At 19.8% G+C, this 13,746-nt stretch overlaps 5 protein-coding genes across 5 annotated transcripts in view; all 5 read right to left on the bottom strand. All coding sequences in view use genetic code 6, as the record gives it.

Moving 5' to 3' along the window:
* The window catches only part of TTHERM_01384020 (hypothetical protein), a gene marked incomplete at both ends in the record, with an annotated part of 4,513 nt that extends 1,018 nt beyond the window's left edge, over window positions 1-3,495 (bottom strand). Inside the window, 10 exons of the mRNA XM_001025923.4 lie at window positions 157-246; window positions 507-596; window positions 851-940; window positions 1,357-1,446; window positions 1,700-1,789; window positions 2,052-2,141; window positions 2,400-2,489; window positions 2,735-2,824; window positions 3,085-3,174; window positions 3,425-3,495. Of these exons, the coding sequence (XP_001025923.4) occupies window positions 157-246; window positions 507-596; window positions 851-940; window positions 1,357-1,446; window positions 1,700-1,789; window positions 2,052-2,141; window positions 2,400-2,489; window positions 2,735-2,824; window positions 3,085-3,174; window positions 3,425-3,495 (881 nt within the window). The remainder of the gene's footprint in view (window positions 1-156; window positions 247-506; window positions 597-850; window positions 941-1,356; window positions 1,447-1,699; window positions 1,790-2,051; window positions 2,142-2,399; window positions 2,490-2,734; window positions 2,825-3,084; window positions 3,175-3,424) is intronic.
* A 2,313-nt stretch (window positions 3,496-5,808) lies between these two features.
* On the bottom strand, window positions 5,809-6,543 carry TTHERM_001383000 (hypothetical protein; the record flags this gene model as incomplete). The annotated part of the gene is made up of 3 exons (XM_012800541.1): window positions 5,809-5,914; window positions 6,135-6,224; window positions 6,473-6,543. The coding sequence occupies 3 exons, from the start codon at window positions 6,541-6,543 to the stop codon at window positions 5,809-5,811; spliced, it is 267 nt and encodes an 88-aa protein (XP_012655995.1).
* Window positions 6,544-6,765: 222 nt separating this feature from the next.
* TTHERM_01382990 (hypothetical protein) lies at window positions 6,766-8,484 on the bottom strand (the record flags this gene model as incomplete). Its single annotated transcript, XM_001025919.4, has 5 exons — window positions 6,766-6,886; window positions 7,146-7,235; window positions 7,495-7,584; window positions 7,840-7,929; window positions 8,180-8,484. 5 exons carry the CDS (start codon window positions 8,482-8,484, stop codon window positions 6,766-6,768), a joined length of 696 nt encoding a protein of 231 aa, XP_001025919.4.
* A 3,340-nt stretch (window positions 8,485-11,824) lies between these two features.
* Window positions 11,825-12,616, bottom strand: TTHERM_001381990 (hypothetical protein; the record flags this gene model as incomplete). The annotated part of the gene is made up of 2 exons (XM_012800540.1): window positions 11,825-11,931; window positions 11,990-12,616. The coding sequence occupies one exon, from the start codon at window positions 12,614-12,616 to the stop codon at window positions 12,224-12,226; it is 393 nt and encodes a 130-aa protein (XP_012655994.1). The 3' UTR covers window positions 11,825-11,931; window positions 11,990-12,223.
* A 1,107-nt stretch (window positions 12,617-13,723) lies between these two features.
* TTHERM_01381980 (hypothetical protein) overlaps window positions 13,724-13,746 on the bottom strand; it is a gene marked incomplete at both ends in the record, with an annotated part of 275 nt that continues 252 nt past the window's right edge. The window contains one exon of the mRNA XM_001025917.3: window positions 13,724-13,746. This exon is cut by the window's right edge and continues 162 nt beyond it. Coding sequence (XP_001025917.3) covers window positions 13,724-13,746 — 23 coding nt within the window.

Below are 13,746 nucleotides of genomic sequence, written 5' to 3'. Positions count from 1 at the left end.
GCAAAAGTTGAAAATAAAATGATGAGCTAAATTAACTAAGAAAGAACAATAATAAAGCAAGCACAATAAAAAGAAAAAGAAAAAAGAGCTTTATTGTTTTAAATTAGTTTTTATAATTTAAAATATCACAATCCAAAACAAATAAACTGTTTTTACGAAAGGTTAAGTGTCAAATTTGAGAGATTAATGCAATTTGCAAAAGCAGAACCTAAGTCTGATGCGCCTTCATCGCCAATTTAATTGTTACTTTTTAAATATTGAAGAAAAAATATATCATTAAATAGTTAATTAGAAGGAAAAAATGAAGAAAAAATATGAAATAATAATGTTAATTAATTAATAATAAAAGCAAAAGTTGAAAATAAAATGATGAGCTAAATTAACATAGAAAGAACAAAAAAAAAAGCAATAACAATAAGAAGAAAAAGAAAAAAGAGCTTTGTTGTATTAAATTAGTTTTTTATTATTAAAAACATCACAATCTAAAACAAATAAACTGTTTTTACTTAAGGTTAAGTGTCAAATTTGAGAGATTAATACAATTTGCTAAACCAGAACATAAGTCTGATGTACCTTTGCCACCAATTTAATTTTTACTTTTTATATATCGAAGAAAAAATATTATCATTAAATAGTTAATTAGAAGGAAATAATGAAGAAAAAATATGAAACAATATGATTAATTAATAATAAATGAAAAAGTTAAAAATAAAATGATGAGCTAAATTAACATAGAAAGAACAAAAAAAAGCAAGCACAATAAAAAGAAAAAGAAAAAAGAGCTTTATTGTTTTTATTTAGTTTTTCTAATTAAAAACATCACGATCCAAAACAAATAAACTGTTTTTACCTAAGGTTAAGTGTCAAATTAGAGAGTTTAATACAATTTGCTAAACCAGAACATAAGTCTGATGTACCTTTGCATCCAATTTAATTGGAACTTTTTAAATATTGAAGAAAAAATATTATCATTAAATAGTTAATTAGAATTGTTTTAAATTAGTTTTTATAATTAAAAAGCATCACAATCCAAAACAAATAAACTGTTTTTACTCAAGGTTAAGTGTCAAATTTTAAAGATTAATGCACTTTGTTAAACCAGAACCTAAGCCAGATGCACCTTTGTCACCATATTTATTCAAACGTTTTAAATATTGAAGAAAAATATGAAATAATATGATGAATTAATTAATAATAAAAGTAAAAGTTGAAAATAAAATGATGAGCTAAATTAAAAAAGAAAGAACAAAAATAAAGCAAGCACAATAAAAAGATAAAGAAAAAAGAGCTTAATTGTTTTTAATTAGTTTTTATAATTAAAAATATCACAATCCAAAACAAATAAACTATTTTTACACAAGGTTAAGTGTCAAATTTGAAAGATTAATGCACTTTGATAAATCAGAAACTAAGCCTGATGCACCTTCATCGCCAATTTAATTGTTACTTTTTAAATATTGAAGAAAAAATATATCATTAATTAGTTAATTAGAAGGAAAAAATGAAGTAAATATATGAAATAATTAGATTAATTAATAATAAAAGAAAGAGTAGAAAATAAAATGATGAGTTAAATTAAGAATGAAAAAACAACAAAAAGCAATCGCAATAAAAAGAAAAAGAAAAAAGAGCTTTATTGTTTTAAATTAGTTTTTATAATTAAAAACATCACAATCTAAAACAAATAAACTGTTTTTACTAAAGAACAAGTGTTAAATTTGAGAGATTAATGCACTTTGCTAAACCAAAACCTAAGCCTGATGCACCCATTTTACCAATATAATTCTGACTTTTTAAATATTGAAGAAAAAATATTATCATTAAATAGTTAATTAGAAGGAAAAATGAAGAAAAAATATGAAATGATAAGATAAATTAATTAATAACAAAAGCAAAAGTTGAAAATAAAATAATGAGTTAAATCAACAAAGAAAGAACAAAAAAAAGCAATCAATCACAATAAAAAGAAAAAGAAAAAAGTTCTTTATTGTTTTTAATTAGTTTTTATAATTAAAAAAGATCACAATCCAAAACAAATAAACTGTTTTTACTCAAGGTTAAGTGTCAAATTTGAAAGATTAATGCACTTTGCTAAACCAGAACTTAAGCCAGATGCACCTTTGTCACCAATTTAATTGTTACTTTTTAAATATTGAAGAAAAAATATTTCATGAAATAATTAATTAGAAGGAAAAAATGAAAGAAAAATATGAAATAATAATATTAATTAATTAATAACAAAAGAAAAAGTCGAAAATAAAATGATGATTTAAATTAACAATTAAAAAACAACAAAAAGCAAGCACAATAAAAAGAAAAAGAAAAAAGAGCTTTATTGTTTTAAGTTAATTTTTATAATTAAAAAACATCACAATCCAAAACAAATAAACTGTTTTTACGTAAGATCAAGTGTCAAATTTGCAAGATTAATGCAATTTGCTAAACCAGAACCTAAGTCTGATGCACCTTCATCACCAATTTTATTCCCACTTTTTAAATATTGAAGAAACAATGTGTCATTAAATAGTTAATTAGAAGGAAAAAATACGAAATAATAAGATTAATTAATTAATAATAAAAGAAAAAGTTGAAAATAAAATGGTGAGTTAAATTAAAAATGAAAAAACAACAAAAAGCAACACAATAAAAAGAAAAAGAAAAAAGAGCTTTATTGTTTTAAATTAGTTTTTATAATTAAAAACATCACAATCTAAAACAAATAAACTGTTTTTACTAAAGAATAAGTGCCAAATTTGAGAGATTAATGCACTTTGCTAAACCAGAACCTAAGCCTGATGCACCCATTTTACCAATATAATTCTTACTTTTTAAATCGAAGAAAAAATATTATCATTAAATAGTTAATTAGAAGGAAAAAATGAAGAAAAAATATGAAATAATAACATTAATTAATTAATAACAAAAGCAAAAGTTGAAAATAAAATGATTAGTTAAATTAAAAAAGAATGAACAAAAAAAGCAAGCACAATAAAAAGAAAAAACAAAAGAGCTTTATTGTTTTAAATTAGTTTTTATAATTAAAAAACAAAACAATCCAAAACAAAACAAATAAACTGTTTTTACCCAAGGTTAAGTGTCAAATTTGAAAGATTAATGCACTTTGCTAAACTAGAACCTAAGCCTGATGCACCCTTTGCACAAATTTTATTCCATCTTTTTTAATATTGAAGAAAAAAATATATCATTAAATAGTTATTAGAAGGAAAAAATGAAGAAAAAATATGAAAAAATAAGAAAAATTAATTAATTATAAAAGAAAAAGTTCAAAATAAAATGATGATTTAAATTAACAATGAAAAAACAAAAAAAAGCAAGCAAAAGAAAAAGAAAAAAGAGCTTTATTGTTTTAAATTAGTTTTTATTATTAAAATATCATAATCCAAAACAAATAAACTGTTTTTACTGAAGGTTAAGTGTCAAATTTGAAAGATTAATGCACTTTGCTAAACCAGAACCTAAGCCTGATGCATCCATTTTACCAATTTATTTCTTACTTTTTAAATATTGAAGAAAAAATATTATCATTAAATAGTTAATTAGAAGGAAAGAACAAAAAAAGCAAGTATAATAAAAAGAAAAAGGAAAAAGATCTTTATTGTTTTTAATTAGTTTTTATAATTAAAAAACATCACAATCCAAAAGAAATAAACTGTTTTTACCTAAGATCAAGTGTTAAATTTGAGAGATTAATACAATTTGCTAAACCAGAACCTAAGCCTGATGCACCTTCATCACCAATTTAATTGTTACTTTTTAAATATTGAAGAAAAAATATATTATTAAATAGAGTAAGTTGTCATACAAATTTAGAAAAAGCGAGTTTTATATACAGTGTTTTTAAATTTTATAAAATTAAAATTTTAAACACATATATTTTAGTTTTTTTAATGAAATTTTCGAAAATTTTTTTTTTCGGTATACAGTTTTAGTTTTTCAAAATATTATTTATACGGTATATGGTATTGTCTGAAAAAGTGATATAGGGTCTATCCCTAATTAAAAATATTACAATCCAAAACTAATAAACTTATTTTATTAAGGGTAAGTTTTAATAGCAAAAAATGAAGAAAAAATAAATATCAAATAATAAAAAATGAATGATAAATAAATAAATAATTACAAACTGTATTGAAAATTAAGTTAAAATAGCTAATAAATTTTTGTTTTAAAAAAAATCAATGAATGAATGAATAATGATGATAATTTCTTTTACAAAAATTATTTATTTTAATTAATAGAAAGTTAAATATATAAAAAATATTAATAATAATAAAAGTAATATTTATAAATTAAATATACAGGAGATCAATATGGAGAACCTAATGAGATGAAAGTGAAGAGCTTAAAAACTATTTTTATTAATTTATATAAATCTAAAGGATATTAATAAAAAAATTAATAATTACTTCTGTTAATTTGTTATATGTTTTAATCTATTATATCATTTCTTTATTTTTTTTCAAAAATATTGAAAGCAATTTATGAAATTTAATTAATTATAAATGGATAAAAAGAACAAATAAAATATAATAATTAATTAATTATCAAATATTAATTTATAAATTTGGTTTTATGAAGAGATATCACATAAAAATTAATTTAACATTCATTATTTAATCTTAATATTTTTATTTAAAATATATACTTAAAAATATATTTAGTAGGAATTAGAGATGCGTAGTTAGCCATATTTGAAAAAAATTCTAATAATTAATTAATTCATGTATTTTATAAAAATAATGTTTATATGTAGATTTTTCTCTTTTAACTCTGTAATTATAAATAGGAATATTTATAATATCTCTAACTATTCTCTAATCACATTAGTTTTTATTTTTTGCATGCACATTTTATTTAGGCAGAAAGATTGCATCCACCAAATAAGAGCATTTAATACCAACTTAAATAACTTTTTAATGAATAGAGTTACTCTAAATAATATTTTTATTTTAAAAATTGAGGGCTTAATTAATTTTGAAGCATTTTAGTGCTATGTATTATTTATTACATTTCCATTTATTAAAATTTCGCTTTTCTTTCATTTAAAATGACTAAATTTGAATTAATTTTAATCCATTTAAAGCTAATTTTCAAGCAGCATTTCATTATTAATATCTCATAATTTATACATCAGACAGAATCTATAAATTTTTTTATAATATATATTTTAGACACATTAATTTCAAAAAACTAAAAGGATTTAAATTCATAATTTATATTTTAAATTTAAAATACATTTTTTATTTTATAATATAATATATAGCAAGATGTCATTCAAAAATTCCATTGTTTAGATGTGACTTATAATGAAATAAATTTTTTAATTATCACACAAGTTAAAATAAAAAGTAAAATTTGATTTCTACCTGAGGTTTTATTTAAATCATGGTATCTAATTATTCACAATAAATAAAAAAAGGATAGAAATATGATTAATGGTTAATATTTAAGATTAAAATATAACTGGCATATAAAAGCTTGGCATTTATATAATTTAATAAGATATAATATAACATTAATTGCTTCAAATTATTAGATCGTTTTTGGAAAAACTGGAGGGTTTCCTTAAGAAGAATTAATTTATTTAAATAAATTTAATTTTATATTTTTAATAAATAATTTATTTACTTACAAAAGTATGAATGATATTTATTTATAATAACAATAATAAAATCTAATTATCTATTTATATTTTAGGTTAAAAAAATATTTCAAAATATTAAATAATAAAATATATAATTAATATTCAATAATTCAAACATTTTTTATTTATTCATCTTTTTTTCATCAGTAGTCGTATATGAATTTTTTCTTATAGACAACTAATCTTTTTGATTTAAGACACTTGCTTATTAGTTTGAGTTCTTATGATTCATCCAAAGAGTCAGATATTCTATAATAAATTTGTGTAAAATTTTAATAAATATGAAATAGAATAACCTTTTAAATTAAACATTATATGTTAAATTAATAAATGAAATAAAATTAGTGGAATAAAAAGATAAAAAAATAAATCAAATAAAAGCTATCAAATAAATTCAAAGAACTTTTTTTTTAATACTCATTTTTATAATTTAAAATATCACAATCCAAAACAACTAAACTGTTTTTACATAAAGATAAGTTTCAAATTTGAGAGGTTAATGCATTATGCTAAACCAGAACCTAAGCCTGATGCAAATTTGCCACCAAAATCATTCAAACTTTTTGAATATTCATGAAAAAATAAATTATTAAATAATTAGTGAAAAGGAAAAAATATGAAATAATAAGATTAATTAATTCATAACAAAAGCAAAAGTTGAAAATAAAATTATGAGTTAAATTAACAAAGAAAGAACATAAAAAGCAAGCCGAATAAAAAGAAAAAGAAAAAATAGATTTCTTTATTGTTTTTAATTCGTTTTTTAATTAAAAAAATCACAATCCAAAACAAATAAACTGTTTGTACCTAAGATAAAGTGTCAAATTTGAGAGATTAATGCACTTTGCTAAACCAGAACCTAAGCCTGATGCACCCATTTCACCAATATTACTCCAATTTTTTGAATATTCAAGAAAAAATAAATTATTAAAAAATTAGTGAAAAGGAAAAAATGAAGAAAAAATATGAAATAATAACAAAAGTAAAAGTTGAAAATAAAATTATGAGTTAAATTAACAAAGAAAGAACAAAAAAAATCAAACACAATAAAAAGAAAAAAGAGCTTTATTGTTTTTAATTAGTTTTTATAATTAAAAACATCACAATCCAAAACAAATAAACTATTTTTACGCAAGTTCAAGTGTTAAATTTGAGAGATTAATGCACTTTGCTAAACCAGAACCTAGGCCTGATGCACCTTTGTCACCAATTTAATTCCAACTTTTTGAATATTCAAGAAAAAATAAATTATTAAATAATTAGTGAAAAGGAAAAAATGAAGAAAAAATATGAAATAATAAGATTAATTAATTAATTAATAACAAAAGCAAAAGTTGAAAATAAAATTATGAGTTAAATTAACAAAGAAAGAACAAAAAAAATCAAACACAATAAAAAGAAAAAAGAGCTTTCTTTATTATTTTTAATTAGTTTTTATAATTAAAAACATCACAATCCAAAACAAATAAACTATTTTTACGCAAGTTAAAGTGTTAAATTTGAGATATTAATACACTTTGCTAAATCAGAACCTAAGACTGATGCACCTTTGTCACCGATTTTATTACTTCTTTTTAAATATTGAAGAAAAAATATATCATTAAATAGTTAATTAGAAGGAAATAATGAAGAAAAAATATGAAATAATAAGATTAATTAATTAATTAATAATAAAAGAAAAAGTTGAAAATAAAATTATGAGTTAAATTAACAAAGAAAGAACAAAAAAGCAAGCACAATAAAAAGAAAAAGAAAAAAGAGCTTTAATGTTTTAAATTAGTTTTTATAATTAAAAATATCACAATAAAAAACAAATAAACTTTTTTTACGAAAGGTTAAGTGTCAAATTTGAAAGATTAATACACTTTGCTAAAGCAGGACCTAAGTCTGATGCACCTTCATCACCAATTTTATTCCTTCTTTTTAAATATTGAAGAAAAAATATATCATTAAATAGTTAACTAGAAGGAAAAAATGATGAAAAAATATGAAATAATAAGATTAATTAATTAATAATAAAAACAAAAGTTGAAAATAAAATTATGAGTTAAATTAACAAAGAAAGAACAAAAAAGCAAGCACAATAAAAAGAAAAAGAAAAAAGAGCTTTAATGTTTTAAATTAGTTTTTATAATTAAAAATATCATAATCCAAAACAAATAAACTGTTTTTACTGAAGGTAAAGTGTCAAATTTGAAAGATTAATGCAATTTGCTAAACCAGAACCTAGGCCTGATGCACCTTTGTCACCAATTTCATTGCATCTTTTTAAATATTGAAGAAAAAATATATCATTAAATAGTTAATTAGAAGGAAATAATGAAGAAAAAATATGAAATAATAAGAAATAAATAATAAAAGCTAAAGTTGAAAATAAAATTATGAGATAAATTAACAAAGAAAGAACAAAAAAAGCAAGCACAATAAAAAGAAAAAGAAAAAAGAGTTTTAATGTTTTAAATTAGTTTTTATAATTAAAAACATCACAATCCAAAACAAATAAAGTGTTTTTACTAGAGTTAAAGTGTCAAATTTGAAAGATTAATGCACTTTGCTAAACCAGAACCTAAGTCTGATGCACCTTTGTCACCAATTTAAAAGAAGGGCTAAGCGGCTCGAGTGGGCGAGTCGGAGGGTCTTAGCAGTGATATCGGGGGTTCGAATCCTATACCGCCCCCTTTATTTCGAAAAATTCCATGTAAAAATGTGAATGTTACCAGCGGTCTCCTTGGTAGGAGGGAAGGGCCAAATCTGATAGGTGGTAAAGAGGAGGCCCCATTCTGAACAGAAGATCTGGAATACAAATGGGAAGCGAGCATAATGCGTAGTCAAATCATGGAAGATTAGTAGAAATGCCATTAGGGTGTAGGTGACCCTTCCCTTCTAGTATATTACCCACAATTATATATAAATAAATTGGTATACGTATAATAATAATGTATAAGTAATTATATATAGGGCCCCTATCCCGAGTGCATGTCACCATGTGCGAGTATGTATGTATGTATGTATGTATGTATGTATGTATGTATGTATGTATGTATGTATGTATGTATGTATGTATGTATGTATGTATGTCACCAATTTAATTTCCACTTTTTAAATATTAAAGAAAAAATATGTCATTAAATAGTTAATTAGAAGGAAAAAATGAAGAAAAAATATGAAATAATAAGATTAATTAATTAATAAAAAAAGCAAAAGTTGAAAATAAAATGATGAGATAAATTAAAAACGAAAGAACAAAAAAAAGCAAGCACAATAAAAAGAAAAAGAAAAAAGAGCTTTATTGTTTTTATTTAGTTTTTCTAATTAAAAATATTACCCAAAGTAAAGTGTCAAATTTGAAAGATTAATGCACTTTGCTAAACCAGAACCTAAGCCTGATGCACCTTTGTCACAAATTTAATTTTTACTTTTTAAATATTAAAGAAAAAATATGTCATTAAATAGTTAATTAGGAGGAAAAAATGAAGAAAAAATATGAAATAATAAGATTAATTAATTAATTAATAATAAAAGCAAAAGTTGAAAATAAAATGATGAATTAAATTAACAATGAAAAAACAACAAAAAGCAAACAAAAAAAAAGAAAAAAGAGCTTTATTGTTTTAAATTAGTTTTTATAATTTAAAACATCACAATCTAAAACAAATAAACTATCAATGAATGATTAATGATGATAATTTCATTAATAAAAACTATTTATTTAAATAAATAGAAAGTTAAATATATAAAAATTATTAATAATAATAAAAGTAATATTTTTTAATTAAATATACCTCAAATTAATATGGAGAACTTAATGAGATGAAAGTGAAGAGCTTAAAAACTATTTTTATTAATTTATATAAATCTAAAGGATATTAATAAAAAAATTAATAATTACTTCTTCTAAATTATAATATTTTTTAATCTATTATATCATTTTTTTTTTCTTTCAAAAATATTGAATCGCAATTTATGGAATTTAATTAAGTAATTAATTATTAATGGATAAAAAGAACAAATAAAATATAACAATTAATTAATTATCAAATATAAATTTATTTATTTATTTGGTTTTATGAAGAGATATCACATAAAAATTAATTTAACATTCATTATTTAATCTTAATATTTGTATTTAAAATATATACTTAAAAATATATTTAGTAGGAATTAGAGATGCGTAGTTAGCCATATTTGAATAAATTCTAATAATTAATTAATTAATTAATTAATTCATGTTCTTAAATTTTATAAAAATAATGTTTATAAGTAGATTTTTCTCTTTTAGCTTTGTAATTAATTATAGGAATATTTATAATATCTCTAATTATTCTCTAATCACATTGGTTTTTTTTTATTGCAAGCACATTTTATTTAGGTAGAAAGATTGTATCCACCAAATAAGTGTATTTAATACCAACTTAAATAACTTTTCAATAAATAGAGTTACTCTAAATAATATTTTTCTTTTAAAAATTGAGGGCCTAATTAATTTTGAAGCATTAAAGTGCATATATATTATTTTTTACATTTAAATTTATTAAAATTTCGCTATTCTTGCATTTAAAAAGACTAAATTTGAATTTTTTATAGCTAATTTTCAAGCAGTATTTCATTATTAAATATCTCATAACATAATGTATAAATCAGACAGAATCAATAAACTTTTTGTAAATATATATTTTAGACACATTAATTATATAAAACTAAAAGGATTTTTTTCATATATTATATTTTAAATTTATAATATATTTTTTATTTTATAATATAATAAATATACTTAGTTATTTTAAAAGAAAATATATATTATTTAATGAACAATAATTTCCAAATTCTTTTACTTGTTTTTACTACGCATTATTGAAAACATTAATAATTTTTACTTAAAATTTTATAAATTCTATTATATAATTATTCAAAATAAATATTTTTTATTTAAAAACCTAGCCTAATTAATTAATATCTAGATAGAGGTAGGTTGCCATACATACTACTAGATTTTAATTAGGCGTTTAGCTATAATAGAAATCATTAACTAATTTACCTTAATCATTGATAAAAAACAAACAACAAATTAAAATTTATATTACTAAAAAGAGATAAATTAAATTTTATTTTGTTGAAGCTTTTCATAATGATTTTACAAATTTCGCATCTAATTAATTATGAGTTAAAACAATAAATGAAATTAAAAGATTTAATTTACTTATAATATGATCAAAAATATTATTCCAACAAATAAAATAAATAAACAACATTTTGATAAGAGTTATAGTGCAGAAATTAATTAAAATAGTAGATATAGACCCTCTTACAGTAATACACAATTTTCGAAATTAAGTGATTTATTTATTTATTAATAGAGGTTAAAAGTAGTTTTAAATCTTTTTAATAAAAATTTTTTTACTTTGTCAAGTAATTCGATACCTTTTTTTTATTTTTGTTAAATTCTTCTAAAATATATTTAGACTTACTATTTTTTATTGAATAAACTTTATCTATTTATTAGTTTTATTAGCTGAAACTAAATAAATAAATAACTAATCAATTAATTTCAAAGAATAAATGTTAAGAGTTAAATTTTGCAACTATTTATCTTATAACTTCAAATTGGATTGCAAATATACATACTTTGAATGCAAATTTTTAATCTCAAAAAATAGGAATATCTGGATTTTTTAAGCTGTTTATTCTATATTTATTTACATATTTTCAATATGAAATTATTCTCTTATTTCAAAAAAAAAATGGAATTTAAATTTAAATCAATATTTCAATGAAATTAAAAACAATTAAATATAATTGTATACTAAGTTAAGTTATCTATCTATATAGCTAATATTTAAAAATAAAAACTTAATAATTGATTTTGTTTTATGTTTAAAAAAAAAAAAATTAAAAGTTGAAGCTACAATGAATATAGAAAACATAAAAATATATTTCACAAATTCATATTATTTTTAATATTTGTTAATAATAATTCAAGATATTATTTTATTATAATAAACAAGCAAACAAACAAACAAAAAAGTGCTATTCTGATTTCGTAAATTGTGTTGCCTGAATCTAACAAACAAATAGTATGTGGCTCATTCCTTTTTAAAAGCAAAAAATGATATTTATATTTGATTACTTGTTGAAATTAAGTTTTTTAATTAAGTAAAAATTATAAATTTATTTGTAGGAATATTAATTAATTAATTACCTTCTAATATTTTTATAAACATTTGTTAAATCTTGCTTTTTTTTAATAAAAACTTTAAAAGTTTTATACCCTATTTATTTTATCAAAGGTTTACTAAGAAAACTTACTTTTCTTATAAATAATTTTACTTTCTTTATAATAAATAATTAATTAGTAGATGTTCGTATGCTAATTTCTTAATAGGATTAATTAATTATTACCAGCTGTTTTAATTAAAACATTTCTTGATTGTAATTCATCCAAAATTATTTAAAATATTACAATCTATTATTATTATTTTTTATTTTTTTATATTCTTTTTAAATCACTCAAATATTTTACAATCTAGTTTAGAATTAATATAGTTAGTTAGCTACATTTTTTCAATTTCTTTCATAAATCTTACTCGCTGTTTTCATATTAAAATTAACAATTATTCTACATTATATAGTAATTTTCAAAAATATTACTATCTATTTCATCATACATTTTTATAAGATTCTCTCACTATCAAAATTATTCTTCTATAATATTACTCGCTGTATATTTAAAATTAAACTTATTTTCCATCTGTCTTATTTATCTTCTACTTATAATTACCATCTATTTTTCAATAGTTCATTTAATTTTCTAATATATTTACTATGAAATCTTTATTAAATTTTACTCGCTATTTTATATTTAGATTTTGTTTTTATATCAAAAGGCATTCTAAAATTTTAATTACTATCTATTTTGAATATGAAAGTTAGATAATTCAGCATTTATTTTCTCATCAAAAATCATTCTAAAATATTAATTACAAGCTATTTTGAATTTGAAAGTAAATTCAGCGTTTATTTTCTCATCAAAAATCATTCTAAAATATTAATTACGAGCTATTTTGAATATGAAAATTAGTTAATTCAGCATTTCTTTTCTCATCAAAAATCATTCTAAAATATTAATTACTTGCTATTTTGAATTTAAAAGTTAGTTAATTCAACATTAAATTTCTCATCTAAAATATTAATTACGATCTATTTTGAATATGAAAGTTAGTTAATTCAGCATTTATTTTCTCATCAAAAATCATTCTAAAATATTAATTACCCACTATTTTAAATATGAAAGTTAGTTAATTCAGCATTTATTTTCTCATCAAAAATCATTCTAAAATATTAATTACAAGCTATTTTGAATATGAAGTTAGTTAATTCAGCATTTATTTTCTCATCAAAAATCATTCTAAATTATTAGTTACTTGCTATTTTGAATATGAAGATTAGTTAATTAAAATTTATTTTCTCATCAAAAATAATTCTAAAATATTAATTACAAGCTATTTTGAATATGAAAGTCAATTCAGCATTTATTTTCTCTTCAAAAACAATTCTAAAGTAATAATTACTATCTATTTTATATAAAAAGTTGATTGAATATCTGATATTTATAAAAATTTTAGAAAAATGACTTTCTATTAAGGATGTAAAAATTTCGAAGTAGGTCTACTATAAGATGATAAAATTACCCGCTTATTTATTTAATAAATTAAAATATATTTAATCTTTTAAGATAGAAATATAAAGGTTTACAGGCTATTATAAATATGAAATATGTTTGATATTCTAATAAATAAAGTAAGGAAGGAATATTAATTACTAGCTGTTTTGGTTAATAAAAATATTGAGATGTTTTGAATAAATTATTTTTATGAAAATTACGCTCTGTTTAAATTTAAAAGTTAATTTATGGTTTGCAAAGTTAGAACAACAAATGATTGTTTGCTTGTTACTTGCTTTTTTAAATAAAAAAGGAAAATAAATAAATATCTCTTGATATTAATTATCTAGTAAAAAATTACCCACTATTTTAAGTTTTAATTTGTATTTTTGAATTAGAAATCAATCAATTAAATTAAATTATT

The sequence above is a fragment of the Tetrahymena thermophila genome (assembly GCF_000189635.1).
Source record: "Tetrahymena thermophila SB210 genomic scaffold scf_8254099, whole genome shotgun sequence".
NCBI lineage: Eukaryota > Ciliophora > Oligohymenophorea > Hymenostomatida > Tetrahymenidae > Tetrahymena > Tetrahymena thermophila.
The sequence above is the reverse complement of the archived record's forward strand: the minus strand, read 5'-3'. Positions and strand labels throughout refer to the sequence as shown.